Source organism: Eriocheir sinensis, chromosome 65 (genome assembly GCF_024679095.1).
Source record: "Eriocheir sinensis breed Jianghai 21 chromosome 65, ASM2467909v1, whole genome shotgun sequence".
NCBI lineage: Eukaryota > Metazoa > Arthropoda > Malacostraca > Decapoda > Varunidae > Eriocheir > Eriocheir sinensis.
This window is the reverse complement of record NC_066573.1, coordinates 2,347,506-2,375,395: the sequence shown is the minus strand read 5'-3', so window position 1 is coordinate 2,375,395 and position 27,890 is coordinate 2,347,506. Positions and strand designations below refer to the sequence as shown.

At 43.9% G+C, this 27,890-nt stretch overlaps 1 protein-coding gene across 1 annotated transcript; it reads right to left on the bottom strand.

The window, feature by feature from the left end:
• Window positions 1-112: 112 nt before the first annotated feature.
• Window positions 113-23,627, bottom strand: LOC126987500 (integrator complex subunit 1-like). Its single transcript, XM_050844469.1, has 8 exons — window positions 23,177-23,627; window positions 18,881-19,056; window positions 14,522-17,794; window positions 13,795-13,965; window positions 9,001-9,126; window positions 8,010-8,111; window positions 3,413-3,532; window positions 113-2,444 (listed from the first exon to the last, which is right to left on the bottom strand). Exons 1-8 carry the CDS (start codon window positions 23,322-23,324, stop codon window positions 270-272), a joined length of 6,291 nt encoding a protein of 2,096 aa, XP_050700426.1. The 5' UTR covers window positions 23,325-23,627; the 3' UTR covers window positions 113-269.
• Window positions 23,628-27,890: the final 4,263 nt, after the last annotated feature.

The window sequence follows — 27,890 nt, the reverse complement described above, 5'->3', positions numbered from 1 at the left end:
TGGAACATGTGCTCTGGCAAAACTCAACTCTGTCCTTTGAGCTAACCCAAAATTCACAAACATTTCAAAAATAATGTAACCTTTAAGATAACTTGCAGGGTATGAATATACCTTATGTATATTTGTACAGTTTACTCATGTCAAATTTTTCAGGTACATTTTATGTGACACTCCAATCAAGCACTTGTTTGGGTAGTACATAATTATTATGTCCCTCGTGTGGAAACTTGAAGTATTATGATATGCCATAGAATTGATATGTAAAGGAGTTATGCCCCTGTGTGAAGATGAAGAAGAGTCAGGGCCTCACTGAGGTAGGCAGTAGAACAAGAAGATGCAGAAAGTGTAGCAATAAAAGCAGTGGTGAGCAAATCAACTGCTTGGTCTTGCAAAAGAAGGATTACCTCTGGTAAGTGTTCAAGGGCAGCCTCCACTACTGCACTGTCTTCATGTTTAAGGGAAGCCATGACTGCCTGACCCACCAGGCCTCCAAGGGCAGGTCGCTGGTGCAGCAGGCGAGCCACAAGGTCCCAGCACACCAAGCGCACCTCCCGACTGTTGCTCACCATGCCCTCACAAAATGTGTGGGTGAAGGAGGGCAATGCTGCATTCACCCATCGGTCCGGGAGGTCGCTCACCTTTTTCAGAATGTCTAGCCGAGCCTCTGGCAAGCCTGTAGTCTCCAACCGGGCCTGCAGCTCCCCTACTTGTGCCATGACCCAGGGAGGAGCCAGAGGTCCCTGTGGTACCCCTGATGATAAGCTTGGGTCAGACCCACACTGTTGAGTTTGTGGGGACTCCTTTGGGCGGTCCATTCCCCGGGCTGCAGCAATTGCTGCTAGAGAGCGAACAGCAGGTATGTCGGGGTGGTGTGCCTGAAGGTTTGCTAACAAGCTGGAGTGAGTGCAAAGATAGGTACCAGCTGGTCCACCCTGATACCCAACCCATTCCATCATCAAATGTGAAAAACGTACCAGCAAGTGGCCCAACTCGTGAGTCCGGCTGTGTGTTGTGAATAGAGCCATGAAGCTATCAAGTGTTGCAGTAAGAGCAGATAGGTGTTGAGGTGCAAATAAGTGTGGCTGCAGCAACTCCAACACTCCAAGCACCATTGAGTAGAGCTCCAAGTGGTTGCTGGAGCGCAGGACATTGAGATGCAAATGATGAGTTCCCTTCAGAGAAGCAGCCAACAAAGGCAGGTGACGTAACACAAGTAAGGGGTGGGAGGCTGCCTGTTTCCTCACTGCTGCCTCCAAGTCACACATGCGGCGACGGAAGTCCTGGTCTGGACGAGGGGCAGCCAGCATTGTCAGTAGTTTATGAATGACCACATCAGCCCGACTCTCCTGTGCCTGTCCCCCATTAGCTCCAGCAGCCACCACTCTGCTGATAGTCCCTGCTGGCAAGTGTGATATTATACGTGGCATCCTCAGATAGAGGTGGTACAGGAGGTGTCCAGCAGCCTGGTTACCCAACTCTGTCCCTTGAGAAGCCTGCTCCAGGTGTTCTGCTAGGGCTTGCAACAGAGCTGAATTATCATTAAGAATATGAAGGAGCAGGGGAAGGTGACTTTCAAGTGATTCTGAGCCTCTTTTTGTCCCTATTTCTCCCTCACACTCACTCATCATGTACTTTGAGAGATGCACCACCTCAGAGGAGTCAAAAGAAAGTGGTGTCTCTTGGGGTGCATGTCTGGGTGTGCGACGCTCCCGGCCCTGCCACAGTTTGGGCACGTGCAGCACAGCCCAAACAAAGTTTAACACTGATGTGGGGTCCAAGCTGGGATTATAGTCACTAAGAAGGGTGCGAACACAGTGCTCCAGTGTGTCCCATCTTGCCTGGTGAGTGAAAGCAGCCAGTAAGCAGGCTTGGCTGTACCCTCCTTCCTTCCTCTCTTCACTGCCTCGGTTCCTGAAGAGAAGTGTTTGTTGCAGGCAGTCTGATCCCTTTAACTCAGGATCTAGTACTTGCAACCAATCCAGTAAGAGGGCTGTAGGAGTGCCTGTGCCAACTGCCACACCCATCTCCTGCTTTACAGACACCCCAAACAACAGGAGCTGGGACAAAGCCCCAATGACACAGGTGACATCACGGTTTCTCATGGCACATTCCACAATGCGACGGATCTCTTTCTCCAAGTCACATGGTTTGGTAGCAGATAGGTGCTTAAGGATTGCTTCTGATGAGGATGTATCCACTTCAGTTTCTGGCTCAGTCTTGATTTCTTTACAAGGTACTTCCTCCACATTGAATGATTTAAGAACCTTGGTGAGTGGAGAGACAGTGTCTGGAGTCTTGTGAAGTATAATTGATACCAACTTACATGTAAGGCCATACAAATTCTCACAGCCCTTTTTGTTGTGCAGGTTCCTCAACAGACGGAAGAGTGCTGCAGAGTGGACGTAGTGGTCGTGCAGTCCCGACAAAAAGCTGTGTGCATGATTCTGCAAGAAGCAAATTAGAAATTTGAAGAACATTTTTGTCATCGGTGCTGATTTACTGTATAGTAATTTTTAACTGCTTAATCAAACACCTGTTTGTTCCTTTGAACTCATGTCTATACAATAAAATACACATATATTATTCACACAACTGCAAATTTTCCAAAAGTAAAAAATAGTTTATTATTTTACAGTTTCTATTAAGATAAAAAACTAATCTGAAAATTTTGGATGTTATTCTCGAAGGTCAATATGGAGATCCATTCAATAGATATATATGATTTTGATAGTTGTCAGTGAACTGATACAAGGCTGCCACTGCGCACTTCTGAGTATATATGTGGCGCTCCCTGTTACAGTGAGGCAAGCGACACGCACAAGAAACTGATTCCTCTGTTGTTTCTGCACTTTTACGAGGCATCTGGATGAAAATAAGTTGACCATAATGACACAACTTCTTTGAATGTTAGTCTGAATAGTTGCCTCAGAACGCCTGCATAATTGGTCAATGTGAGGCAAGTGATATCTCAAGATCGACCCCCATGTTGCTTACCTCACTTCAGCAGGGAGCGACACATATGACAACCTTCATTTTGTCACGATGAAACTGAATGGTTAACATTTATGAGATCATTAGATTTAAGGCACAGGCAGCTTAAAACTACTCAGGCCTTCAGAAATCCTGTAGTTGTGGAGGTACTGGTTATTGAATGTGGATGTGATCAATCTCCTTGGCTACCACTGTGACAGTGTTGTACTCAGTCTAGCAGCAAAGCTTTGGTCACTCAAACTACAAGACAAGAACTCAAGGAAGTATTTTAGCTTGGTACTCAATGCAATGTTTCACTAAAGTTTTCACTGCATCACATGACTGGAGGGTGGGTGCCTCTGCTAAGTTCAGGAAAAGACCAACCTAACAACCCTCATAGCCCATGCATGCTGATTCCATCCCTGAATGCAGTTTTACATACCACACTGTGCACTATGGCACTAAGGCTGCTAAGGAACTCTTTGATATATGGGGCCTCAGGATCACATCTGCTGATCTCTCTGCTGAAGTGTCTCTGTAAGACTCTCATTGTATCTTGTACCTGTGGGGGGAGACATCTGGTAATTACCAAAGGAAATATCCATATTGCTTTACATAGATATTCAGACCACACAGACCCTATGGTACAGACTAGAAGGTCTGTCCTTATTCCTATGTGAAATTATATTATCAAATGCCACCAAGACTGCATTTCTACTTTAGTAAATATTAATCTAAAGGAAGCGTCAACTTGTTTTTAAATGAGTCAATCATGTTGTACCAGACCAGCGAGGGTGGGAGCTTATTCCATTCTTGCACTTCAATGTTGGTGAAGAAAAATTTGGTGTGATCTGAATTTATTTGTTTACACTTGTTTTGTGCCATTATTATTCGTTTGAAATGTGTCATCAATCGTAAAAAATTTGGATTTGTCCACATTCGCAAAACCGCTGAGTATTTTGAAACATTTCATCAGTTTTCCTTGGAGGTGATGTTTCCCAAGAGAGTACAGGTTAAGATAGGAGAGCTTTTCATCACAAGGGTTGTTGTGCAAGATCATCTTTAATGTCTTAAGTTGAACACCTAATTTAGCAATGTCGTTCGCATAGTGAGAAGACCAAAACTGCCCCGCATATTACAAGTGGGGTCAGTCTAACTTGTACACCGGAAGTATTACATCTTTATTCTTGAATGAGAAGTTACTTTTAATAAAGCCAAGCATTCTGTTCACTTTATTTGCTGCATCAATGCGTTGCTGTAAAAATTTGAGGTTCAATGCGATTTTGACACCCAGATACTTGACATACTAAACACTTTTGAGTTTCTCACTACACACTTTGTAATCAAACCTCATATTTTTTGTTCCAACTCAATAATCCTGGCACTAATCTAAATTAAAGGACATCTACCATCCCATCTACCAGACCAAGTCAAAACTTATGCAAATCTTCTTGGAGGCTTAGTCTGTCTTCATCTGAGAGGGCTGAATTACCAATCTGGGTCGTCAGCAAATTTACTAATAAGATTATTGAGTTCAGCTGTGTTGCCTTCAGCTTTGATCCTCTGTTTTTAATATGTTACTATCAAGTGAGCTTCATAGTTGTTAGGGTGATGCAACACAAGGTTAAATTATGAGGTTTATTCACATTATGTTGGTATATAATGGTAGCGAGCTTATGGAAGTTAAGTAACAATATTATTTACAATTCATCATTCTGTTGGTAATGGTAGTGAGCTTACTGAAGTTAAGTAACAATCCTAATTAATAATTTATAAACAGCACTGGACTGAGAACTGAGCCATGAGGGACACCACTAGTGGGAGGCACCCACTCTGAAGCTACTCCATCAATCGCCACTCTTTGCTGTCTGTTGTTCAACCAATTAGCAATCCACTGGTGTACTTTACCTTCAATACCTAGTTGCTTAATTTTATAAAGTAATTAATAGTGGAACTTTATCAAACACTTTCTGAAAATTGAGATAGATTATGTCCAGTGATTTGGATGTCGTAAATTGAGGTCAGCAGGTCCGATAAGCAAGATCTCTTGTTATGGAAGCTACACTGTGAAATCTTAATTAACCCGGTAGCAGTGACGGGCCAAATTTGTGGCTTTACCATGTAGCAGTGATGGGCCAAATTTGTGGCTTTACTATGTAGCAGCAATGGGCCAAATTTGTGCCATGATTTAACCCTTTACTTGTGCGCAGTCTGGATGCGACTAACCCCTCGGGCGCAGTCGGGAGCCCAATGGGGGTGTTCTTTTAACCTCTGTATCTCAAAAACTGTTCATCACAGCTAAAAACCAAAAACACCACTGGAAAGAGGAGGCCCAGATCAATAGGAGTCGGTTATGTATACCTCTCTTGTGAACATACATGCACGTTCAGGGAGTGTTGAATGTTAACACTTATGTCGGTGCATGCGGGATGATCAGCCATATTGAGGTAACTGCGAACATCTCTTTATCAGACTCTGGCAAGGGAGTATTGCCAACTGCAATATTTACAACTATTTGGTCAAAGAATCAGTCAGGTGATTGGTGAAGCTATGCAAAAATGCTGCTATACTGGGCAAGAACATCCACCAGTTTCTCGTCCGTAGATTTGCCATGCTGGGCTGATATGATTTTCCACCAAATTTAGTGAAGAACCCACTCAATTGGCAATGCTGTGTTGTGAGAATTAGTGTTGGAACACTCTCATATGCAGGAGATTTGAGTGCAGCTGGAGCTCGCAGCGAGCGTTTAGTGCCACCAGCAAATACGCCTAACGCCCGCTGCAAGCGTTTAGCAATGAAAGGGTTAAACCCCCCAAAATAGATGATACATAATCTGATCACAAATGCTTTGATATATATTATGAAATGGTTTGTGTGAGGGGTGATTTTTTCTCATTTTTCTCGCTTGGGGGACCATTAACCGTGTAGCAGCGACGGCCCAAATTTGTGGCTTTACCGTGTAGCAGCGATGGGCCAAATTTGTGCCATAATATAAACCCCCAAAAATAGATGATACATAATCTGATCATAAGTGCTTTGATATATATTATGAAATGGTTTGTGTGAGGGGTGATTTTTTCTTGTTTTTCTCGCTTAGAGGGACCATTAAGAAAAATGATCCCCGCTGCTATCAGGTTAAGAAACATGATCCCCGCTGCTACCGGGTTAATGAGTGGCTTTCTAGGGACTCACAAGTTTGTCTATGAGTATGCTTTCAAGTAGCTTACCTACTACTAGAGTTAGTCTAATGGGCCTGCAATGCCCAGTACATTTTTGTCTCCTTAAAAATCGGTCTTACATTAGCCATTTTCCAATGCGAAGGAACAATGCCTTGTCACAAGGACATATTGAAGAAGGATGTGTGAGACTTGAGCATTTTGCTTTTGGTTTCTTTAAGTAGTAAGCAATATATAATCTGATTTCACAGTTTTCACTTGTTTTGGGGGGATTGCAGTCCCCTAAGCCAAAGTTATGGTGAAACTCAGTAAATAATTTTGGTAAATATTTGTAGTTTTTTTTTATTCTGGAATGAATCTCATTGAATAAATGTTGTAGGAAATCATCCGTATAACTCGACTGTGAAATCAGATTATGATTTGGACTGACCATTTGGTTGGAATACCGATTCACCCAAAATTCCAAGTTTTCACTGGTGCAATGTACAGGAAAATTTATTTAAGAAAAGTTGCTCATTTTATCGCGATGGAGTCTGAAAAATATAGCTTATAATCTTTGACCAAGAAATTTACTGCCTACAGAGAGCCAAAGTTGCAGTGAAACTCGAAAATAAGTTTTGTAGTTTTCCCTTCTGGAATGAATCTCATTGAATAAAAGTTGTAGAAAATCATCCATATAACTCAACTGTGAAATCAGATTATGATTTGGACTGACTGTTTGGCTGGAATTTCATGATTCCCAAAAATTCCAACTTCCACTCCCCACTCCTTTGAACAAGATATTGGTTCATTTAGAACATCAGGTAAATCAGTGGAGGTGTCAAGACTATGCTCAGCACACACACGATGAGCAGAAACTAAAGAAAGACTGCCAAAACAGATCGGCTGAGGGAACATAATCACTCTGCAGATGCTGTGATGCATAGGCAGGAACTATAGACTATTTTTAGCACGGAGTCAACTAAGGGGCAAAAGAGGTGCCAGTTAGTCACTTAGCATCGACATATACATAGTTACGCGCGCCGTTCAATTTCCAGAGAGCTTCTCGCTTTCCGGCGCTGGCGTCATGCTCGTTGCCCACATCAGAATTTTTTTTATGATGCCAGTGTCATAGTCGTCGTTAAGGGGTTAATGTAGTGCTTCAATTCCCATATTAAGGTGTCTCAAAATGGGATCATGGGAATGAATCTAATAATATATATAAACACTGCCATGCACTGTCTGGTTACTATAGCTATATAACTGGCCACTAACTTAGTTTATGGAATATAACTATTTGTGCAGAGCCACCCTCTTTCTTTTTCTTTTTAGTCAGTGACATCTCAAGTAATGGACGGCGGACTCTTTAGATTTTGCGGTGCCCTTGTCATTAAGCTGCGAATTTTGGAAAATCAACCGCTTTGGTGATTTCTGAAGTATCAGACGCCAGATTATTGGACTTTTACTGTATATCTACAGTGGAGAACGAACATTAAGAAGTTTCAGAGAAAATGTACAAAAAGATGTTAAAAAGATGCAAGATCAGTAATTTTTTCAATTCCAAACAATTGAGGAAATTAATCCTTTTACCAAATTAAACTCTCAAAAGTGTGCTTATAGCTGATAAAGCATGACTCCTTTTTGTAAATATACAAATGGGTTATCATCATCATCATCATTGTTTAATGTCCATTTATTCCCTATGGTGGGGTTGGACAGGATATGAGCCTCCTCCACTGTTGCCGCTCCATAGCCATTTCTTCCACGATGTTCAGCCTCCTCATATCTTCCTCCACCACCTTTCTCCACATCTTCCTTGGCTTCTTCCTGGGTTAGAATAAACAAATAAGGTAAAAACACACACACACACACACTGTTGCTTACCTGTTTCTTATGATCACGGTGAAGCCCATCATTGGTGAAGCACTGAAGCACAAACGACTGCACCTCACTTTTACTTAACTCAGTCGTTGGAGGCTGTGACACCTGCAGAATACGTCATGCACTCAATTACCACATTCAGTAAGATATACAGGCACTGGTCTCCTGAAGACAGTGAGCAAGCAGACTTGGACAACACTTTAACTTGCAGACATGTAAAATGTTCAACCAGATAGGTACCAAGAAAGTACACATTTTAAATTTGTATGAAGCTAAGTCAGGTGTCCATATGTCTGTGATCCATGAGTCATACCTCTGTCTGTGTCTTTGTAAATGTCAGTGAGGGTCCTACCACAGCTACAGCAATGGCAGTACACCAGGTATTCGTTATATGCGAGGGTTATGTTCTGCAAAAAGCTCGCATAGTGTGAATTCGCATATATCGAACCTATCACCCCATTAATTATAGGGGGTTATGTTCCACGACCCGTTTTTGAACCCTCTAACTATTTATTCCGGCACCGTTTCACAATATTAAAGCACTAAAGCAACAGTTAAAATGTGCATGGTTTTTCTACTATATCACATACTGTATATTCATGTGTATTTTGATTCTTACTGAAGGGAAATCAGGACATGGATATTATACTCGAAGTCGGCCACCATACCTTACCAACCAGTCGCACCAGCTCCACTATTTGCATAATAGCGACTTTTTCTCGCATAAAATGAATGCTTGGCACATTTATGTTAGTCGCATATGAGCGAATTCGCATATTACGAACCCGCATATATCGAATACCCGGTGTACATACTTGCAAAACTTCTTTTTCCTATAAAATCACTGCCTCAAAAGTTTAGTTAGCTGACCTTAGAAATATTGTTGATGCACATGACCATGCCACATGAATGGACATACACAAATGCAGAGATGGATCACATTTTGCAGAAAATTGAATGTCCAGGATAAGAGTGGCAGCAGAGAAGAACTCACTTTTAGAGGAGTAACAAGTGGTGGGATGTGTGGGGGCTGCTCCCCTCCTGCAGCATCCAGGTCATCACGCTCCCCAAGGGTGGCAGCAAAGGCATGACCACCTTGAGCTCCCCTCTGATGCTGGACCTATGAAACACATTTGTACATTACTGCTATCCCTTGATTTTCACAGGAGACCCCACAAATGCACAATATTCATAAAAGAGTTCTACCCTAGACATCTTATAATGGAATACAAGGTGCATTAATCATATAATATTCATTATCAAGTCAACAGATCAAAGACCAACACAGTATTCGTATGCATAACACACTACTGGATGAGAAATGTGCTCAAGACCTCTCGCTTGAGGTGTGTCTGCTGTGGATAAGACATTTAGCAAAGGCTACCCATATTTTCTCCAGTATAATTCAAATCATCTGCCATGTGGTAACAATGCTTAACCCTTAGATTACGATGATCGTATATATAAGTGCGCTACCACACGCCCCACCTGTACGGGTATCATATATATAATCATCACACTCTACGCTCCCTACGTTTCAAATATACTGCCAGTTCTTGACTCAAGAATGGTGGAGGCAACTGGCATCTGTACACACTCATTCGTCTCCAGTGCGCAGCCTACCGAAGGCCACAGATCATTTTTCACTTTGTTCGGAATACATCTGTCATGTCTCGTGACGCGTCAAGCAGTTCCTCTGCTCCGGGTGGAAGTAGAATGCAGGCGAATCAAAGTGACAGTGACTGATGACTGCTATGGTAGTGATATTGACAGAGGAGGGAGGGGCAAGTAGGTAGATATATATATAGAGAGAGAGAGAGAAAGAGAGAGAGAGAGAGCGCACAAGTGAGAAAGTGAAAGCAAGTGGGTTGCTTCCACGCAACGCGTCACGGCCACGAGAAAATGCGCAATATTTTCGACTGTCAACTTTTATTTTTACTAGGAGAGAAGTTTTATTAAACCACCATATATACTATATGAATATACAATTATTGCAAAGAAGAAAGACACCATTTCCACCTCTTTTAAATGCCAAAATTTTCCCCGTGCACTCCATCCAGAGAAATATATCACCACCCGTACTCTAAGGGTTAATAATCTCTTGGAAGGGCAACAAACAATGATTGGATCACAAACCTTGCACTTGAGGAAATAGAGGAATAGTATACTCATCTAAGACCAATCACTACAACCCCAACCATCAGAAGAGAAATAATGCTACTATCATGAATAGCACCCTGAAACACTCCTTGAAAAGCGTACAATTAGTGTATCCTGCCTGTCCTGACATACACTTCAGAAACTTTGCACCTCACAAGAAAGAAAGAAAGAAAGCTAAGAAGTGCACAGAGAAATGGATAGAAAAATGCTGGGTATAACATGGAAACAAGAAGTGAGCACCATTAAGTGAAAACAACAAAGGTTAAAGATGGTTTAGAACTATTAAGAATAAGAAGTGGACTTGGGCAGGTCATATCATGTATAGAACTGATAACAGATGGACAACCTAAGTAACACAATGGCAACCCACAAACTGTACAAGTACAGAAAACAAGGTAGTGCACTGACATTAACCCTCTCGCACACGATGACATGTTTCGCGTCATCAAGGGTAAAAAGGTCCAGGCGCACGATGATACGAAATGCGTCAAACAGTCCAGGGCCCGGATTCATCAATCTTACCAACCACGCCTCTGGTATCTCTCACATTTACCGGAGCGTTACCAGAGCTGCGGCATCTTTCAAACACGGCATTCATCAACGGTATGGTAACGCTCCGGTAACTCACACCCTAGCAACGATTGGTTGGGCTGGATAGCCAATCACGTGCGACCTTTGATGCTGTATTTCAGCTTTCACGTGTCGTTTGTTTACTAATACACAGACTTCAAAATCAAGACATGTGTATCGTACAGGCGTAAATACTGCCTTAAAACAAATAATTAGCGTGGTGATCCCTCAATTAGATGCGTTTTTTACGAATGAATGCACGTTACTTGTATATTTATTCTTGAAATAAAAATATACTCGCTTATGTAGCCTAGCAATATTCTGAACATTTTTGTATGTTACCTTCATAGTTTTCCGTCGCCAACGCCAGCTGCGTGCCTCGCTATCACAAGATTGGGTATTATTCTAATGTTTGCCCATACTCACCCCTCGCAACCAAAACTGGCTAGGGGGCCATTGTCATCATGCCTCACTGGTGCAGCCAAGCAATGGGCGTGGGAAGTTGTGGCTGCTGAGGTGAATGGCATGATTGAGTGGCTTCGTGAGTAGTGTGGAGGAGGTCAGAGCAAAATTTTACGGCATTAAACTCCACAGCAAGAATATTGGAGACTTGAGACGGGAGGCGACTGTCACAGACAGAACATTATTCCCTCTGCAGTGTTTTAACAAGCAGGGAAAAGTCATGTGGGTGGACAGATCCACAGACTTACATACTATAGAGTGCGGCCTGCAAGTGAAGCCGGCCTGAGGCCGTGCACGGGTCTGCCCAGTTCATCCCAAACCGATGACTTCACACACCTCACTCCCACCCCGTTTCCTGACCCCAACATTCATTTTTGAGAAAAATGGAGACCACCATCATCTTCTTGAGAAAATTCTGCATCACACTAGCATAAAATTGTAACAATAATGTGTAAATACACATATGAAAATCAAAGTTAAATGAATAGGGAGTACACATTTTCTTGCATTTATTTCTCTTCAACTCCTTCGTACTCAGCTGGTTTTCGTCACATCGCGTCTATAAGCCCAGATCCTAAATCTGCATGCTTTCCTGCTTCTGATGGTGTAGGGCACGTCACGAGGTAAATAATACATAGGCTCAAAATCGCCTCCAAACATGAGCCGCGGCAGTGTCTACCCACTTACCACGCCTGCGGTAACTCAGTTACGGGTGCTCAGAGCCGCGGTAACTTTTGGCCTTACCACGGCTCCGGTAAGTGGTTGATGAATGCCGATTTACCGGGTGGGCGGAGATACCGCAAGACTTACCAGACAGAGGTCCGGTAAATGGTTTGATGAATCCTGCCCCTGGGAAACAGCCCATTCACAGAAGTTTACATTACTCAATCTAGAAACCACCAATATTCAGTACCTGCCCCGGACTTTTACCACACTTTGTCTTCGCATCTTTCTATAAAAATCAGGTAATTGAAATATGAAATGGATAATAAAAACAATCATAACTACAAGTAGCTGCTCAGTTGATAATTGTAAACTAACAAGTAATAATATAAGTCACAAGAAGAAAAAGCTCATTGAGCCTATAAGGACATTTAACTGATGACACAGCACATCTAAACAGAGTGCATTACCAATACACTAATAGCATATATAATCAAAGGAATTCAAGAATTCTGAACAAAAATATAAAGCTTATTGAACTAATGAACCTGCTGTGGAGGTGACATGAATTTCACCACCACCACAACAACGCATGGCCAACTATACTCTGTCCACTCAAACTGTGAATCTGGCTCCAAGCGGGGTTTTGTATTGACTCACGTGTTTTTTTTTTTTTGTTTTTTTTTCAGCAGAGGAGTCAGTTGAAGGGCATAAAAAAAAAAGGTAACAATTATTAAAAAAAAAAGCCCACTACTCACTGCTCCTAAAAAGAGTTAGAGGAGTGGCCGAAAGATAGGTCAATTTCAGGAGGAGAGGTGTCCTGATACCTTCCACTTGAAAAAGTTCAAGTAGGCAGGAGGAAATATAGATGAAGGAAGATCGTTCCAGAGTTTACCAGCGTGAGGGATGAAAGAGTGAAGATGCTGGTTAACTCTTGCATAAGGGGTTTGGACAGTATAGGGATGAGCTTGATCAGAAAGTCGTGTGAGGCGAGGGCGCAGGAGGGGGGGGAGGCATGCAGTCAGCAAGTTCAGAAGAGCAGTCAGCGTGAAAATATCTATAGAAGACAGAAAGAGAGGCAACATGGCAGCGGAATTTAAGAGGTAGAGGACTATCAGTAAGAGGAAAGCTGATGAGACGTAGAGCCTTAGACTCCACTCTGTCCAGAAGAGCTGTGTGAGTGGAGCCCCCCCACACGTGAGGTGCATACTCCATAGGATATCTGATCATAATCCTTGCTCACGGGCCTCTGTGAGGCCACTGTGTTTTGTTGATCACAACAGATTTTTTTTCCAGGGATTTTTTTTTATTTATATTTCCATCAACATACGTATTTGCTTATTTTATTTTATTTTTTCAATCTATCTTCTCATTTTGACAACACAAGATCTACTCAACTTCATACTTATCCAACCCAACTTGCTAATGCATGAGTTAACCAATATTTTTACCTGGTAGCAGCGACGGGCCAAATTTGTGGCTTCACCGTGTAGCAGTGATGGGCCAAATTTGTGCCATGATATAAACCCCCCAAAATGGATGATGCATAAACTGATCACAAATACTTTGATATATATTATGAAATGGTTTGTGTGAGTGATGATTTTTACTTATTTTTCTCGCTTAGAGAGACCATTAAGAAACATGATCCCCGCTGCTACTGGGTTAATCTTTATTCCTTTTCACTGGAAAACTCTGAAAGTCTTCCTTCATCAGTATTTCCTTTTCCCAGTGATAAACTCCTTCAAAGGGGGAACATGCAGATACTTTTCTATGACTGATCTGTCTTCTGGCAGAATTTCTGTGTTCTTTTTGTAAGACTAGCATGTTGTGGGCTATTCATATTATTTCACCTTGTCTGACTGGAATAGAAAGGAAAAGAGAATGGCTGGCCACCATAACTCTAGAGGGCTTGCTCATGTTTCCTTCTCACCTCTACCAGCTGGGCCATGTAAGTCTTGTGGCTTTTGTCCAACACTGCTGCTGCTACTGCCTCATCATTAGTGTTGACAGCCATGTCCAGGGCACACAGCAGCTTGGTCATGCTGCCTACTGGGATCCCAAATGACTGGATAAACAGTACTAGCTGAGAAGGCTCCAGGTCCTGAAAGGAAAAATGACAGTACAGGTAACCAAGTGTAAGAAAGTTGGAAAGTTACGTTTAGTCGGTGCAACATCTGTGGTCATATGCCGGAGAGAGACAGAAGGGGGAAGGAATTACGTATAGGAGAAGGGAACTGATCCCAGGAGACGGGACACAACCCCCAATTAATACCTGGTACCCATTCACTACTGGGTGGACAGGGGCGTAGGGTATCAGAAAAGCTGCCCAAATTTTTCAACTCCGCCCGGGGATCGAACCCATGCTCTCTCGGTTGTGAGCCGAGTGTGCTAACCACTGCACCACGAAGCTCCCACCAAGTGTAAGAGTTACTATAGTTAGCTTATATGAAAAAGTGTATGCAAAGGTTCACCAGTTTATAATGCAATGATGATTTAAAGGTAAACAAATATGTAGAGAGACATATACTTAACCAGCAACTATCTTTAAGAAACTCTTGACTTTAGATGCACGTATGTGCTGAGAGAAAAGGAATGAGGGTAGTTTGTAATTGCAAGTCACATAATTTTCAAGAAGTGGGCACACAGTGGAGACTAACCTTAAGAGCTGCATCCACCAACTGAGGCACAGTGGACCTGATCATCTTGAGCTTGAGCCAGTCAGGGAGGAGCAGAGCCTCTTCTGAGGTGTCCACAAGGAAGGCCTGAGGCATTTCTTCCTGCTCAGGAAACCAGGTAGTGAGCAGTTCATGGAAGAGGTCATGGCTATTGTCTGGACCATGAGTCAACAGAATCACCATGGCATGAACCACTAGTATGTGCATAACAGCCTGGTCTCCAGTGGCCCACTGGACCCGTACCTGGTCCTGGCTCTCAGACCAGCTGAAGGACTCTCGTGGAGGTAAACGCACTCCACGCATGTAGTTAATAAAGATGATGAGTAAGGCTTTGAGAGTGCTGTGACAGTGGGGGAAGGGCTGGCTAGGGCGGTCAGGTGTGGGCAGAATGGCAGAAATCATGGTGCATCGCTCTACAATGAGCTGGGCCATGTCCTGCACAAGCTCTGCCTGGTCCTGCAGTGGATCATTCTTGGTGTGCACAGCCAAGAACCGAATATAAGCACTGACGGCGTGGGGATCTGTTTCTATCTGGCAGGCAGCACGCAGGGCCTGGCTAGCCACACCCTGAACTAAGTCAAAGCCTGGGAGATTTGGAAGGTGTTGGAGAAGCCATGCATGTGGGGCATGGGTATCCCCTTCTCCTGTGTCCATTGGGTCCCCAAGCGGGGCAACCACTAGCTGCAGGCCACGCACTGCTTGTGTGCGAGCTGCTGCCTGCTGAGAACTTAGTCGTCGCAAAAAGTATTCTAGGATCTCCACACTGACCCCGTCTTCTTGGCGGGGCGCACGCAGCAAGGAGCGGAGATGCTGCAGCAACTGGTGGTGGCGAGCAGCCCCTTCTCCACCCCCCGCTGAACTTCCCGCCTCACTTAGCAGAAACTCACAGAGGCACTGCACTGGCAGCACTGAAAAGGCACCTTCACTACTCTGCACCAATTCAGCCAGCCAAGGCATGCTCTGAGAAGCCCCTTGACGCTGAATGATGTCCACCAGGAAGTCTGGGTTTCGGCTTCGGCACAAGAGGTGGCCGATCTTGTGGGATGTGTTGAGGGCCTTGAGCTGGTCCAAGACAATAGGAGGTGGTTTTCTGGCAGGTCCATTGGGTTCAAAAGTGATCAGCTGACTCAACAACAAGCTATTTTGCTCAGTTATGGTCTTTTGGGCCAGATGCGATTCAAAGTCCAGGATCTGTTGACGCTCCAGGGCGCACAGATGGAGCTCCTGTGCAGTCATCTCATCACCCTTCTCTCCCGATGCCAGTGTTGGGGGAGGGAACACAAAAGAGTTTGTAATGCACATTTCCATCAGTGTGCGAAGGGTAGGATAGGACTCCCAGGCCAGCAGGCCAAACACTGCTGGATTGTGGGCTGTTATGAAAAGCAGCATAATCCAGGACTTCCAATATAAATTAGCAATGGCAGTTTTGGGTGCCCTATACCCCTGAGGAAGAGGAGAGTTCTCTGGAGGTATGTATGGGCACAGATTAAAAATGAGTTCCACAACTTTAGTGTCATCAACATGTAGAACTTCTAGATCATCACTGTATAGGGCAGCAGCTCTCTTGATGAGCTTGTCTACCAACTCTATCAGATCCTGTGTCTTGATCCACTGGTCCTTCATCACAGCTATCATCAGGAGTCTGGTAAGGGTTTCCTGTTTGACGGGGATCTCCGAGGTGAGGCGAAAGTACAGAGGGCGGTCATTCTCAGTGGGCCAGTTGTCTTTTACATAATACACCTCGGCCTGTTCAAACATGAGCACTTTGTGGAGACATCGAGTGAATTCTTCTTTGCTTGGGTTGTAGCACTTGGGCACCACTTTATACAGCCAATGGAGGGCATCACGCTGGATGCAGGCCACCAGTTCTTGGTATCTCCGCACAGGGTCCAACTCTCTAGGTTCACCTCGATACAGCTGGGCTCCACATTCCCTTACTTGAGGAGAAATGGCCACAAACACAGTTAACACAATGAGATCTGTTACGCTGTGGAACATTCTCTCTTTAAATTCAAAGGATTCACGGAAGGCAGCATCTTTGCGATCCTTCATCAAGCCTTGGCAAAACTTCTGGAATTGCATGTCATGTCTGAGGGCACGAACAATCTCCCGCAGAAGGGCTCGCAAGGCCCGCAGATAATCCTCTCGGTTACACAACAGCTCCTGGAACTCCTCAGCCAAAATGATGGCAGCATGCTCTGGTGCAAACTGAAATATGACAGAAAGTATGGACATGTTGCTTGGATTTCTTGCCTGGGAGAGTTCATTGTAGAGTGTGTGCTTCATCACTGATGGGATGTTGTCGGGATGGGCTGCCAGCAGCTCTTTAAGACATGACATGTACTGGTTAATGAGGGGTTTGTGCTTGAGACGGATGCGAATAATGTGGCTGATGCACTCCACGTCTAGCTGAGAGTGGGTGTTGCAGTTCAGGCACAGGGACATGAGAAGCTCTGTTGCTGGACGTTGCAGCTTGGCACTCTGCAGCCATTGCTCCAGTCGAGGTGCCACATGACGCCTCACCTCCAATATGCCACATACCGAAGACAGGAATCTAATAAAGTTTCGTGTCACTGTGTCAGGGCTTTGGTGGCGCACCCCCAGCTGGTGCTGAACTGCTTCCATTACCATCTCCTCCACTTCTGAGGCCAGAGCCCCATACCGGTTTGCCACACTGACATCAAGACTCTCTTTGCATTCCAGGGAGAGTTCAGAGTCTCCATCTAAAGAGTCTGCTCCACCAGAGCCTCCTGAGACTGGTGGGGAGGGGCAGTCCTGTCTGCTGCCCATTCCAACATCTGGATACAGCAAACTCTTTGGTGGCAGCTTAGTTTTGAACGCTGTAGCTATGTTATCAACAAATCCCCGACAGTCGTCATGATCCACCCAAAGCCTCTCCCCGAGAGAATCCTCAATATATACACGCACAAAGATGTCTGGCCAGGCCCTCTCATCCTGGAAAGCAGCTAGAAGAATATTTGCAGCTAAAACAGATACTGCAGCATTCCCTTTAGATTTGTAAGTCATGGAATGATCTCGTTTCAGCAGGGAACAAAAAGCCTCCACCACTATGTCTGACTTGCTGAAGAGGTGTGGCTTCACCTTGGCCAGGTACATGAGGGAGAAACACAGCAGATTGTCAGGCTTTGTGCGGTGGGAGCGAAGACTCTTCACAGCCCCACACAGGTACATCTCTGCTCCCTCTCCATACTCCTCTCCAGCCTCGATGAAGGGAATTAGGTCATTGGGATCCACCTGGTGAGTAAGAAGATTCTTTGTAATTAAAATTTCATAATTAAAATGCCAAATTTACTGGCCCTCCAATTCACTAATTGAATAATTTAAAAACTGATGTAAACTCTACAGTTTCAATATGAAGTACCTTATTAACTTGAACCTGTTTGTCTTTCTGTTGAAAATCTTAAGAAGTATCGTATGCATGGGAAGATATGCCCTTCATGCTTAACCCAGTAGCAGCGATGGGCCAAATTTGTGGCTTCACTGTATAGCAGCGACGGGCCAAATTTGTGCCATGATATAAACCCCTCAAAAGAGATGATACATAATCTGATCACAAATGCTTTGATATACCTATATTATGAAATGGTTTGTTTGAGGGGTGATTTTTTCTCATTTTTCTCGCTTGGAGGGACCATTAAGAAACATGATCCCCGCTGCTACCTGGATAAAGTATTCCATGGAAGGTTAACACATTGCTATTAAAAGATGACGATGCTGATTGCTGAGAACTAAAGATGATCTGCAATAGTTGGAATATAAATTTGACACAGTACGTTCAACATGAAAGTTGAAAGGAAATGTAGACAAGAGAAAGACAAGATATTGTAAATTGCAATTAAATTTCCTGTATCAATTATTCAACTTGAAAGAGAAACTTTTTGGTCATTCTGCTCTCTGGTTCATATATGCATCATAAGAATGCAACAAAAAGCCATATAATGCAAAAAGTTTACTTCCTGATTATGGAAGTAGAGGGAACCTTAACCCGGTAGCAGCGGGGATCACATTTCTTAATGGTCCCTCCAAGGGAGAAAAATGAGAAAAAATCACCCCTCACACAAACCATTTCATAATATATATATCAAAGCATTTGTGATCAGATTATGTATCATCTATTTTGGGGGGTCTATATCATGGCACAAATTTGGCCCGTCGCTGCTACACGGTAAAGCCACAAATTTGGCCCGTCGCTGCTACACGGTAAAGCCACAAATTTGGCCCGTCACTGCTACCAGGTTAAATTCACTACTGAAAATTAAAGGCATGGGTCCTGTCAGAAATAATGTGTATGTAGTTTTGTGGTGAATTTGTACTTCCTACCTCTTTGGCAACATTTTCCCACTCCTCGCTGAGAAGGTTCACCATGTCTCCACCGCCCTGCTTGGACACCCCAGTGCGTCCAGCCCCGGCTGCAGCCCCAAATCCTGTCTTGGTTTTCTTCGCCAACAAGGCTGAACTCCCACATCCACCATCTCGGGCTCTTTCCCCCGGGGCACCTGTGAGAACATCATGATACAAAACACTGTGAAAGTGAAAACAGACCCTTTGTTAAAGCATACAATATCCTATACAGTGAATGTCTAAATACTGTTACATCACATCTGTGTTGCATCAGATGAAATACGTATATACCACAGTAGTATCTGAAATCTGGTTGGTCATGCAACATTAGGGTAGGCGGTGGCTGAGTGGTAGCGTGCTGGGCCCACATTCACTGCGTGATGGATGACGCGGGTTCGAATCCCCACGCTACCACCTGGGATTTTTCAGTCACTGCTGAGTGGCTTAAAACTACCCACATGCTGTCCTGAAGACCACCCATCAACTCGGACTCTAGAGGAAACCGTCCAAGTGAATCAAGAACGAGTTCCGGGGGGCAGCATGAGCCAAGAGAAGATGGCGCCACTATAAACACTTGCCTGCGCCATGATGGGCTGGGGCCGACTACCATCCAGGATCCTCAAGAGAGCCTACCAATGCTACAGGCATTCACACACACACACACACACACACACACACACACACACACACAAAAAAAAAAAAAAAAAAAAAAGCATAATCAAACAAGTTTCCAACTTCACGAATAACGTTCATAAATACAATCAAGTTGTTCTTTCTTGCTCTCCTTGCTTTAGTCATAAAAGTAGAGGCAGCTGCTTGAACTGATCATTGGAATTACGTTAATTAGGAATGGGATGGGACTGTCTATAGCTTAGGTTCTGTTAAAGTAGATTAAATCACGTAAGGCTAAAGTAGATGAGTCTGATATTGCAATTTGTTGGTTGCGGAGTTCATACAAATAACTTCATTTTTTGGTTGGATTTGATTATTTAATCAGTAAGGTTAGGTCACTATAGGGTAGGCGGTGGTTGAGTGGGTAGCATGATGGCACCGCGTCCAGGATGACGCAGGTTCGTGACCCGCCTGGTGCCACAAGTTGGGATTTTTCAGTCACTGTCAAGTGGCCTAAGACTATCCATATATATGCTGTCCAGAAGACCACCTGTCAACCCAGACTCTAGATTATCTCTTAAAGAGAGGGTCATTGATGAGCTCTGGGGGGCACCATGAGCAAAGGAAGATGACGCCCCCATGGTTGGACACCGCCTTTTAAGGCAGCACGCATGAGCGCGAAAGTCGTGATGGTAAGAATTTAGGACTAAACGCTAAACTCGAGGATTGCGAAACTTGAGAGGGTACTGTAGGTTACCAGGCTACCAGTGAAGGCCGAATCTAGGCCAATCGCAGCAGATGGGTTAAAGCATCAATACAAGCCTTATAATGCAAGATTTTCCTAAGTTGCACCACAGAGCTGCTGTTGTGCAAAAATTTTCCCCATCCCGATTTGTCTTGCGGGATACATATATCTATTACGCCATCTGTAGGAGATGTTGATCTTCCTTTGCTTTTAAGGTTGATAAGGGAGTGGATGGAGGAGGCAGTGGTGCCTCTCAGGGTTACGGTGTCAATGCAGGCCTTGTTATGCAAAGATTATTCTAGACTGCACAACAAAGCCGGTGTTGTGCACAAAATTTCCCGGTCCCGATTCGTCCCGTGGGAAGCCTTGTAAATAGCTTGGAGGAAGAATGGAAGGAGAGGGCATGACGTCACAGAATTGAAGCAGTCTTGGGCTTGGCTTTGCTCTGTCCCCTCCTTCAAGTCCACCCATAACATTGCTCGGCTGGCCGGATGTGCGACACCCACACACCTCAACATTTTGCCTTCATGCTGGCTTGCTCTGCCTTTGGTTTACCGTTTACCGTTGATGAGGTTTCAGGCCCCGGTCCGCCGCCGTAGCAGCGCTCCACAGGGCCGCTAACATTATAACAGTAATATTAGCACCTAAAGCTGTCCTCAATCCTCATATTTCTGAAGTCGTAGGATTTAGTGAATAAGTGAGTCGTCAGCACTTTCTTGAAGATTGCCAGACTGCCACTGTTCTAAACATCCCGGGTAACTCATTATAGAGCCGCGGGGCACTCTTCTCAGATGCTCTGAAACCCAGTTCCAGGTTGACCCTGGGCTCATAGAGTCTATACTGTTCTGTACTGTGTCTCACTGACATGGCAGTGTCCAAATGAAAATCCTGTAATAAATTTCTCAAATATCCAGGTTTACAAAGTCGCGTTGCTTGATAAGTCAATACACATATTTTGTAGACTATTCGTGCCTTAATGGGTAGCCAATGCAAGTCTATAAGTGCAGGTGTTATTCTCTTATGGTGGGGGGAGCAACCCTTTATTAGCCTTGCAGCTCTGTTCATGACAAGTTGTAGTTTCTTCAGCAGATATTTAGGAAGGCCATAATAAAGTGAGTTACAATAATCCAGCTTACTAGTTACATGATTAGGTAAAGATTCGTTTTAGTACCGTGCCAGTATCTCATTATCTACTTTATGAAACATCACTAGCTCTTCATATATCTTTTCTACAAACTGTCAACAGTCATGGAAACGCTTTCAAAATCCAATTCAAGGACTTTTTTTTTTACTCTTGAAAATAGGGGATAATGTTTACGGAAGCTTGTCGCCTCCTCTGGTGCTGCCGCCGCCGCAAAATAGCTCGCAGAGGGTGTAGAGTGGGGGAGCATATTTAAACTACTCCAACCGAAGTTTACGACCTGCTAACGGAGGAGCTGTGCCCCCCTCAACCCCCCCTTCTAACCAGGGGGGGGGGCTACACCCCCCCTGGACCCCCCCCACATGTATGTGCGACTTATTTCTGCGAGGAGGTATTTCTCACAACACCAGCTGCACCGCCGTCGCCAGAGCAAACCTGTTAATTTTTTTTAAAATACCGGGAATTTTATCATGGAGCATGAATATAACCTAACCTAACAAAACCCTCTGCAAGCTATTTTGCGGCGGCGGCGGCACCATCGTCGTCGCCGCCAGCACCAGAGGAGGTGACATGCTTTTGTAAACATTAGCCTATCACCTATTTTCAAGAGTAAAAAAAAAAAGTCCTTGAATTGGACTTTGAAAGCGTTTCCATGACTGTTGAAGGTCTGTAGAAAAGATATATGAAGAGCTAGTGATGTTTCATAAGGTAGGTAATGAGATATTGGCATGGTACTAAAACGAATCTTAGCCCATGATTACATATAAGCATCTTCATAGTCTTATCATTCAGATATTTCTTGACAAATGCAATATTTCTCAGATGGCGTCTCTGACAGAAGCGGGGATGGCAGACTTCGGACACCCATATTTTATCACTTAGCACAAAAACTATTACGTTTCGTGAAAATGTTGCACCATGTAACGATAGCCCTTAACAATAGAGTAAATGCACACTCAGCATAGATCCTAGGCCTAGAAACAAAAATATCATAAGCAAAAAAACCTTGAAAACTGTCCGAAGTCACCCCGGTTCACAATGCTTGCAACAAAAATGGGTTAAGATTCGTTTTAGGTCCGTGCCAGTATCTCATTACCTACCTTATGAAACATCAGTATCTCTTCATATATCTTTTCTACAAACCTTCAACAGTCATGGAAACGCTTTGAAAATCCAATTCAAGGACTTTTTTTTTACTCTTGAAAATAGGGGATAATGTTGACGAAAGCGCGTCGCCTCCTCTGGTGTTGCGAGAAATACCTCCTCGCTGAAATAAGTCACATATATATGAGGAGGGGGTCGAGGGGGGCGCAGCCCCCCCGTTAGTAGGTCGTAAAGTTCGGTTGGAGTAGTTTAAATATGCTCCCCGACCCTAAGCCTTCTGCGAGCTATTTTGCGGCTGCAGTGTCGCCGTGGCCAGCAGAGGAGGCGACGCGCTTTCGTAAACATTATCCCCTATTTTTAAGAGTAAAAAAAAAGTCCTGGAATTGGATTTTCAAAGCGTTTCCATGATTGTTGAAGGTTTGTAGAAAAGATATATGAAGAGATACTGATGTTTCATAAAGTAGATTATGAGATACTGGCACGGACCTAATACGAATCTTTACCCAAAAATGGTACTAAGAAATGCTGAAAAAGAGCACATTGAGATTATCAGAATAAAATGGTGTTGATGAAAGACTAGAGCAATGTCTTCCTTTGCCTCTTAAGCCATCACTAAGTAGGCATTTGTCAGCTTTTTGAGTAATTTAACCACGACAAATGCACTGAAACCAACCTGTAGCCTTTCCGGGCACAAATGATGAGCCATGGCCGGCTGTCTTGTCGATCTGAGGGTCCCCTCGGTTAGTCTTTGTGCCCAGCGTGATGAGGTTGCTGGGCGGCACGTTTTTGGGCTTTGTTCCCCGCTGACCCTTACGATCCATTGCACTGGCTGGTCAGGTCAGGTCAGGTCGGGTCCGTGTTGGTCGTCCTTACTGCCCTACTCCTGCTGATGCCTCTCTCTTGAAGCAGCACTGGCCTTACATTTCAATCCAGCACGCAGCCCATCACTAAACATGCCCACGAAGGTCTATCACTGGGGCACTTCAAGCAAGAGGTCCGCCACCACGGAATTTTTAAATAATCACTGTTTTTTTCAGCAGGGTGGGAAGCGGCAAGCCTCGCTGGGGTCTTGATCTTGATCTTGATGTCACAGGTGGCTTGGGATTTCTGTCAAGACTCAAGACACATGCCTTTGTATCGGCACTCCTTGCCGTTGTTACCAGTGATCGATGAGGTTTCAGGCCCTGCTCCTCCGCCTTCGATGCACTTATTCTCAAGCATCGTAGTGCAGTGGTTCCCAAACTTTTTCAGCTTGTTACCCAATTCAACATGCCACATTAAGCGTGTTACCCCTTCCACGAAAAAAGTGGTTAACATGTAGGAGCTAGAGTACGTAGGCGTGGTCTGTGAAGCACAAGGGACATACATTCTATATTGTTTATACCTCAGTGTATGCAAATTAATCTATTGAGCATCGGAAATGGTCTAGAACATATGTTAAAAGGGTGGGGGGGTCGAGTGGGGACGAAGCCCCCCCCGCCCATTACATCCCGGGCACAGCTTGCGTAATTCACGAGTAACACGTGAATCCGACTCGTGGATGTGAGGAGTAGATCTGCTGGTTCATTTTGCAAGATGATTTCACATGTATGTGACACGTGATTTACACGGGTAATAATTCTCGCCTAAACCACGTGTAACATTCACAAGTATTTCACGTGAATATTGGGTGGTATATTACCCGTGTTAATGTAGATGGGATTTCTTCGTCTTCATTAACAGTATGTATTTATACGCATAATTTACAATACAGTTACATACTGCAAGACATTCATGTGCTAGATACTACTGCAAAATATTCATATGTTTCATAACACTGAACATAACACTGAACAGAACACTGAACATAACACTGAACAAAACACTGAACATAACACTGAACAAAATACTGAACATAACACTGAACAAAACACTGAACATAACACTGAACATAACACTGAACATAACACTGAACATAACACTGAACAAAACACTGAACATAACACTGAACAAAACACTGAACATAACACTGAACAAAAAACTGAACATAACACTGAACATAACACTGAACAAAACACTGAACATAACACTGAACATAACACTGAACATAACACTGAACAAAACACTGAACATAACACTGAACAAAACACTGAACATAACACTGAACATAACACTGAACATAACACTGAACATAACACTGAACATAACACTGAACATAACACTGAACATAACACTGAACATAACACTGAACATAACACTGAACAAAACACTGAACAAAACACTGAACAAAACACTGAACATAACACTGAACATAACACTGAACATAACACTGAACAAAACACTGAACAAAACACTGAACAAAACACTGAACATAACACTGAACATAACACTGAACATAACACTGAACAAAACACTGAACAAAACACTGAACATAACACTGAACATAACACTGAACAAAACACTGAACATAACACTGAACACAACACTGAACATAACACTGAACATAACACTGAACAAAACACTGAACAAAACACTGAACATAACACTGAACATAACACTGAACATAACACTGAACAAAACACTGAACATAACACTGAACATAACACTGAACATAACACTGAACAAAACACTGAACATAACACTGAACATAACACTGAACATAATACTGAACAAAGCACTGAACAAAACACTGAACATAACACTGAACATAACTGAACAAAACACTGAACATAACACTAAACATAACACTGAACATAATACTGAACATAACACTGAACATAACACTGAACATAACACTGAACATAACACTGAACATAATACTGAGCATAATACTGAACATAATACTGAACATAACACTGAACATAACACTCAACATAACACTGAACATAATACTGAACATAATAGTACTGAACATAACACTGAATATAATAATGAACATAATACTGAACATAACACTGAACATAACACTGAACATAACACTGAACATAATACTGAACATGATACGGAACATAGCACTGAACATAACACTGAACAAAACACTGAACATAACACTGAACATAACACTGAACAAAACACTGAACAAAACACTGAACATAATACTGAACAAAACACTGAACATAACACTGAATATAACACTGAACATAACACTGAACATCACACTGAACATAACACTGATCATAACACTGAACATAACATTGAACAAAACACTGAACAAAACACTGAACATAATACTGAACAAAACACTGAACATAACACTGAACATAACACTGAACATCACACTGAATATAACACTGAACAAAACACTGAACATAACGCTGAAGATAGCACTGAATCAGGGGGCCCGGGCCCCCCCCAAAAAAAATCTCCGCCCCCCAGAAAATTTCGAGTGTATGCGGATAGTGGGTACAGAACTGACTCGCTTATAATGTGCTGCAACTAAAATACGGAATGTGTCGTCGGCTGTAGGCATATGCAGACGCGGATACGGGGGTGGGGAGCCAGATGGCCCGGGCCCCCCCCCCAAAAAAAAAAATATATTAGGATAACTAAAATATTTTAAACACCCATGAATTGCGAAAACATAAAATAAATATAAGATACCCCTAAAAAGCTAGAGAGCTGGGGAGAGAAGACGGCAGCCGCTAGATAGCTCTGGATGCTGTCCTCCAAACTTTAAAAAAATCCTCCTCCATAGGTTCCTTGGGCTTTACTATGCGGAGGTGGACGGGATGCTCAGGCAAGATTTAATTTTTTTCTGTATCTGATGTAATTTTTCACTCTCCTGCAGGGCCAGGACACAACGGGCACGTGCCCAGGGCTCCGTGCTCTTATGGGCCCCGCATTCATCTAACAATTTCTATACTCGTACAGGGCCGTAGTACGCCGTACCCAGGGGGAGGAGGGGCCGGGGGTGTCGCACGCCCCCCCCCCCCATCTGGTAAAATGTCCACTTTCTGAGAGAGTCAAAACGAAAACTGGTACCTTTCTGTTGTATTTCTGGAGAACTCAAGATTTTCTTTACTTATTTTCAGTATTTAAGTTACGGAATCGTATATTGAATATTATAGAGTAAGATTTAAAAGCCTAGGAAAACTTTGTGACCTCATTCCTCGCATGCAAGCAGAAAGTGAATTTTAATGCAGGCCACTATCATCATTCGGCACTTCGAAGAGGAAATAAGGGAAGACTTCCTTGCCTTTGTGCACGCCTATGACCTCACCGGTAAAGGTTTAGCCTGGATCCTTTTGCACACCGTTGAAGACCTCGGATTGGACATGGCCAAGTACAGGGGACTTGGTTTCGATGGAGCAAGTACCATAATGGGAAAATTCAAAGGGTGTGCCGCAGTACTCATGAAGAAGTACACCCTGGCCAAGCCAATCCACTGCCTTAACCACCGGCAGAATTTAATACTGACAAAGGCGTGTGACGTCAAGGAAGTGAAGATCGCTCTTCAAACACTGACCGAGGTGTACAACTTCGTTCATTCTTCGAATATGCGCTCTCTCCGCTTCACAGAGGTTGTCAAGCTTACCTCGGCCAAGCGCGAAAAGCTTGTTCCCTTGTAACCCACCAGGTGGATTGAGTCATGACGCAGTGCTGGTTTTCGTTGAATTTCTGCCTGTCATCGCTGTTTTTCTCGAGGAGGAAGTTGACGCCACCGCTGGGCTCCTTCTCATCGCCATACGTGTTCCCCGCTTTCTAGATGGATTGGTTGTAGTGGAGTGTATATTGGCGCATACTCCCGAGCCGAGCCGAACTCTTCAGAAAAAAGATGGCGACCTGGTGTCAGCATCGAGACCATTTTTGCCAAGTTCAGAGCAGATACGGAGAATCATTTCCACGACGTGTACATGAAAGCGGAAGGGCTTTTGTGCCACGACTCTGTGGACGACAGATCCAGCGATCAAATGTTCCGTGCGAGAATGCTGAGGAGTACTACCGCCGGGCGGTGTATGTACATTCCGTTCGTGGACCACGTCTTGGCTGAGTTGAAGAGTCGGCTCGGCGACAACACAGTGCCTGTCGCACTTCCGCTCAAGCAACTCCTCAAAGGCCGCGAAACGGATGTTGCGGATGTGCTTCAAGCGGCGAAGCTCTACGAGCTCGACATCGAATCCCTGACACTCGTGAAGGCGGAAGAGGAGCGCTGGGCATTATCTGTTCCGGTCTTCCAAACTATCAAAGAAGCCCAGGCACACGCCAGCACCAGCATGTTCCCCAATCTCGCCATTCTCTTGAAAACTCTGTTGACGCTTCCAGTCTCCAACGAGGAAGCCGAGAGGTCTTTTTCAGCATTGAAAAGGCTGAAAACCTATCTGAGGAGTACCGTCGGCCAAGAGCGCCTGAAAGGACTTGCCCTCCTCTGTGTCCACTATGATATCCCCATTTCAGTCGAGTGAGTGATA

What these genes read in the sequence shown, in the direction of transcription:
- LOC126987500 (XM_050844469.1), bottom strand. Translation starts at nt 23,324, where the DNA reads ATGGATCGTAAGGGTCAGCGGGGAACAAAGCCCAAAAACGTGCCGCCC. An exon ending in ACATGGCCCAGCTGGTAGAG is followed by an intron (nt 9,127 to 13,794) that starts GTGAGAAGGAAA and finishes TGTGTTTCATAG; the next exon opens with GTCCAGCATCAGAGGGGAGC. An exon ending in ACCGTGATCATAAGAAACAG is followed by an intron (nt 3,533 to 8,009) that starts GTAAGCAACAGT and finishes CTCCCCCCACAG; the next exon opens with GTACAAGATACAATGAGAGT.